This window comes from Pollachius pollachius (genome assembly GCF_949987615.1).
Source record: "Pollachius pollachius genome assembly, chromosome: 4".
Classification (NCBI taxonomy): Eukaryota; Metazoa; Chordata; class Actinopteri; order Gadiformes; family Gadidae; genus Pollachius; species Pollachius pollachius.
This window is the reverse complement of record NC_136937.1, coordinates 5,235,282-5,240,281: the sequence shown is the minus strand read 5'-3', so window position 1 is coordinate 5,240,281 and position 5,000 is coordinate 5,235,282. Positions and strand designations below refer to the sequence as shown.

General features: G+C 53.7%; 1 protein-coding gene across 1 annotated transcript in view; it reads right to left on the bottom strand.

Annotated features, from left to right (window-relative positions):
* Nucleotides 1–4,573, bottom strand: part of podxl (podocalyxin-like) — an 18,077-nt gene extending 13,504 nt beyond the window's left edge. The window contains exon 1 of the mRNA XM_079735829.1: nucleotides 4,153–4,573. Coding sequence (XP_079591955.1) covers nucleotides 4,153–4,201 — 49 coding nt within the window. The 5' untranslated portion in view covers nucleotides 4,202–4,573. The remainder of the gene's footprint in view (nucleotides 1–4,152) is intronic.
* Between the last annotated feature and the right edge of the window lie 427 nt (nucleotides 4,574–5,000).

Here is a 5,000-nt window from a genome sequence, read left to right as displayed (position 1 = left end):
CTTTGGTTTGGTTTTGGGCGTCGACCGAATCTGCCACATACACACCCAGAGAGGCCCGCGCGCGCACACACACACACACGCACGCACGCAGGCACACACACACACACACACGCAAGCACGCACACACACACACGCACACACATTCAGGGCAGAGGGGCAGGGCCGCGTCGAATTGTCTTGGCTTCCTGTCAACCATGTTGTACACCCCCCCCCCCAGTCTACACAGACACACACACACACACACACACACACACACACACACACACACACACACACACTCACACACAGTCAGTAAGCTAAGGAATGAAAATGAAGGCTTACAACTTCCAACAACTAGAGATGCTTGTGACTGTGTGATTGTGCCTGCATTGTGCATCTGTGTGTGTGTCTCTGCCTGTGTGTGTGTGTGTGTGTGTGTGTGTGTGTGTGTGTGTGTGTTAAGACCGTCCCCAGCAGCAGATGATCCTGAGAGGGAACGCGGACCACTGAGCAAATAAATAAATGTAGCGGTCGCGGCGCAACGCCCCACTGGACAAAAGCTGCCCTCTTAGCCGGCTGACAGCCCACACAAAAGACCCTCTCTCCCCACGTGCGGCTGCCCACGGCCGGGCTACTCCCTCACTCCGGTCCCCTGCTGCTGCTCTGGGGCCTTTCATCATGGTCCTCCTCTCCTCCTCCTCCTCCTCCTCCTTCTCCTCCTTCTCCTCCACCTTCTCTCCCCCCCCCCCTCCACCTCCTCCCCTCCTCCTCTTCCTCCCCCTCCTCCTCCTCCTCCTCCTCCTCCCCCCCCCTCCTCCTCCTCCCCCCTCCTCCTCCTCCCAGTCCATTGACAGAGCTAATTCAGTCCACCCGAGGAAAGCGGAGGGGAGGAGAAGGGGAGGACCGGGGGGAGTAAGCGGGGGGGGGGGGGAACAACGTTCGGTTCGGCGGGAATAAAAGAAACGACAAGTGAAAGGGAGATGGGGGAGAGAGGGAGGGCACAGACAGAGAGAGAGAGAGAGAGAGAGAGAGAGAGAGAGAGAGAGAGAGAGAGAGAGGGAGAGAGAGAGAGAGAGAGAGAGGGAGAGAGAGAGAGAGAGGGAGAGAGAGAGAGAGAGAGAGAGAGGGAGAGAGAGAGTGAACAGGGGTCTCAGACGCTGTAAATCTATCAACCAAATGGAAATGACTGACCACACACACACGCACATACACACTTTAAGACTCACACACACACACACTTACACACAATCACACACAGATACTTGTGCGCTAACAACCACATTCTTGGCCCTTGGTAGCAAGATGGCTACACAGCGTTTACCCACGAGACGACCTGATGCCCCCAAAACTAGTCTGTGTGGGTGTGTGTGTGTGTGTGTGTGTGTGTGTGTGTGTGTGTGTGCGTGTGCGTGTTTGTGTATGTGTGTCTGCTGCATGGGCGTAGATTAATGGGGACGAGCCAAATAATAACTAAAATGTAATGTAGGATAAAAATATAATAAATCCACGCATTGGGTCTAGATCACCCAGGACCCCCATGTGGTCCACGTTGAGGGGTCTAGACCCCTCAGACCCCCATGTGGTCCACGTTGAGCGGTCTAGACCCCTCAGACCCCCATGTGGTCCACGTTGAGGGGTCTACACCCCTCAGACCCCCATGTGGTCCACGTTGAGGGGTCTACACCCCTCAGACCCCCATGTGGTCCACGTTGAGGGGTCTAGACCCCTCAGACCCCCATGTGGTACACGTTGAGGGGTCTACACCCCTCAGACCCCCATGTGGTCCACGTTGAGGGGTCTAGACCCCTCAGACCCCCATGTGGTCCACGTTGAGGGGTCTAGACCCCTCAGACCCCCATGTGGACCACGTTGAGGGGTCTACACCCCTCAGACCCCCATGTGGTCCACGTTGAGGGGTCTAGACCCCTCAGACCCCCATGTGGTCCACGTTGAGGGGTCTAGACCCCTCAGACCCCCATGTGGTCCACGTTGAGGGGTCTAGACCCCTCAGACCCCCATGTGGTCCACGTTGAGCGGTCTAGACCCCTCAGACCCCCATGTGGTCCACGTTGAGGGGTCTAGACCCCTCAGACCCCCATGTGGACCACGTTGAGGGGTCTAGACCCCTCAGACCCCCATGTGGTCCACGTTGAGGGGTCTAGACCTCTCAGACCCCCATGTGGTCCACGTTGAGGGGGTTAACTTTGGACTGGGGTTGTTGTTGTTGTTTTAACCACAATGACCTTATTTGGAAGCCCTCCAAAAGCCAAAGCGAAAGCTACACTCAGCGGTGTTGTTTCCTCCAGAGAGAAGATGCTTACTGAGATGTGATGAGGAGGAGAAACGACAGCTCGGGAAGAGGACACACACAGACACACACGCACACACACACACACACTTACACACACACAAACAAATCTCGGAACTGCACATGCATCCACTCCCCATGTGCGTGTGGGTGATGGTGAGCTTAAGCATGTGTGAATGTGTGTGTGTGTGTGTGTGCGTGTGTGTGTGTGTGTTTGTGTGTGGTGTGTGTGTGTGTGTGTGTGATGGAGAGTGTGTGTGTGTGTGTGTGTGTGTGTGTGTGTGTGTGTGTGTGTGTGTGTGTGTGAAGGGGAGTGTATGGTGCAGGGCAGTACCAGCCACAGCTGTGATTAATGGACACCTCCTTTGCCGACCTCGGCGTCAGCAAAGGATTGTGGGAAGTAGGGTAGGAGTGCGGTGAGGTTTAGACAGGTTGTGCTGCCTCTCTCTCTCCCTCCCTCTCCCACCCCCCTCTCTCTCTCCTTCTCTCTCCCTGGTTCTCCCTTCTCTCCCTCCCTCTCCCCCTCTCTCTCTCTCTCTCTCTCTCTCCCTGGTTCTCCCTTCTCTCCCTCCCTCTCCCCCTCTCTCTCTCTCCTTCTCTCTCCCTGGTTCTCCCTTCTCTCCCTCCCTCTCTTCCCCTTTCATCCTGGTTCTCCCTCTCTCTCCCCTTCTCTCTCCCTCCCCCTGGTTCTCCCTCTCTCCCCTGGTTCTCCCTCCCCCCCTCCCCCCTCTCTCTCTTAAACAGGAGGAGGATTGGCCCCTGGTCACCCCTGATAACTGATCTCTCTGCTCCTATTGTCATCATCATGTTGTAACCGACGCACCTTTAACATCCTCTTATCTCTGGTGCCGGACTGTGCCAGGATCTGGTCCGATAGAGTGTGTAAACATGTTCCCACTCCGCCACATCTGCGCCATTACGTACGTTATTTTACGTTACCTAATGCTTATCCCATCCCGCGATACACAAGATGTTCGACGACTTCTCGTCAGGAAAATGCTGACAGCATCTCAAGGTTATTTAAGCAAACAGCCCTCCCTCCTCATTTCACACCCACGGAGCATAATTAAAGACAACAGTGGGACGGGGGGGGGGGGAGGGTGATGAGAGGTCAGAGTGCACTTCATTATGCGGGCCCGCGTTTTGTTTCTGCGAGCCCTTGAGCGCCAGGTGGAGGGGGAGGGGGGAGATAGGAGAAGGGAGAGAGGGGAGATGGGGAGAGGGGAGAGAGGGGAGAGAGAGCAGATGAGAGGGGAAAGAGAGGAGGGGAGAGGATAGGAGAGAGGGGAGAGAGAGAGGGGAGAGAGGGGAGGAAGGAGAGGGGAGAGAGGAGAGAGGGGAGAAAGGAGAGGGGAGAGGGGAGGCAGCTGTCCCTCACAGCCTCCCGGGTACTGGGTACTGTGCCCTGGTCAAATCGAACCCAGGTTTACATTCTTATATTTAGATGTTAAAACATTATTGTCGTGATGCGTGTTTTCGGCAACTTTGCGCATCAAACTCACAAGCCGCCAGGGCAGAAAGCAACGTCGCCAGTCACCGTTTAAATAAGTGGAAGTACATGATCAACGTTGAATAAGACCCAAAAATATATATATCAGCCACCCAGTGATTTTATATGGCCGTATATGAACTATCGATGGACACTTGAGTTTCAGAATATTCCATGAACGCGCTCAGAGAGCAGAGAGCAGAGACTGCTTCTGCGGGGATTCGCACCTGTTGCTGAGTGGTGTTTTACTGGAACGTCCGTTCGGGACACACACCTCCCGGAGCCCCTCGTTTTAACATCAACCGCCAATACAAATGTACAGACACCACCTCCCCTTACAATTTCGGTATACAATCGGAACCAGAGATGGACTTACCGAGGGATAAAAGCAGCAGAGCGGTCCTCATCTTCCTCATCGTCCTCATCTTCAGTCTCTCCTTCTTCCAGATGAAGTTCTCGTCCAACGGTTCAGAAATCCCCGATTTCGTTGTCGTGTTTCTAGAAAGTGTTTTCTAGTGTTTCTAAAGTCTGGCCCTATACCCGATGATGCTGAAGCCTTCCTCTCTCTCTCTCTCTCTCTCTCTCTCTCTCTCTCTCTCTCTCTCTCTCTCTCTCTCTCTCTCTCTCACGCCTGTCCTCTTCGATTTGTATTTTGGAGCAAATAATAGCGGTGAGCCAAGTTATTGTTGTGTTGTTTTATTGAAAGGCAGGAATGCTTTTGTCCGTCTGCGCTTCTCCCTCCGAGTGGGGATCTGGGGAAAGGGTTTCTGCGTCTCCTTGGTACCGGCCACCCTCTCTCTCTCTCTCTCGCTCCCTCTCTCCCCACACTCCCTCCCTCCCCACACACACTCTCTCTCTCTCTCTCTCTCTCTCTCTCTCTCTCTCTCTCTCTCTCTCTCTCTGTCGTCGTATAGCTGAAGACGTATTGTGACGTCGGAGCCCCTCAGCCGTAAGCCAATCCCGAGCAGGTCCGGCTCTGCCCTTTTACTTTGATCCTTAGCAGCCAATGAGGATCCAGGAAAAGTCTCTGTTTTTTAGGGTAGCTGTTTTTTTTTAAATTATATAATATATGTTAAACATATTATTCTGAATGCTGCCTTATACAAAACACGGTGTGGCCATAGGTGGTGATGATGATGATGATGATGATGATGATGATGATGATGACGATGATGATGATGATTATGATGATGGTGAGGATATAACCGAGGAGGTGCGTTTGGC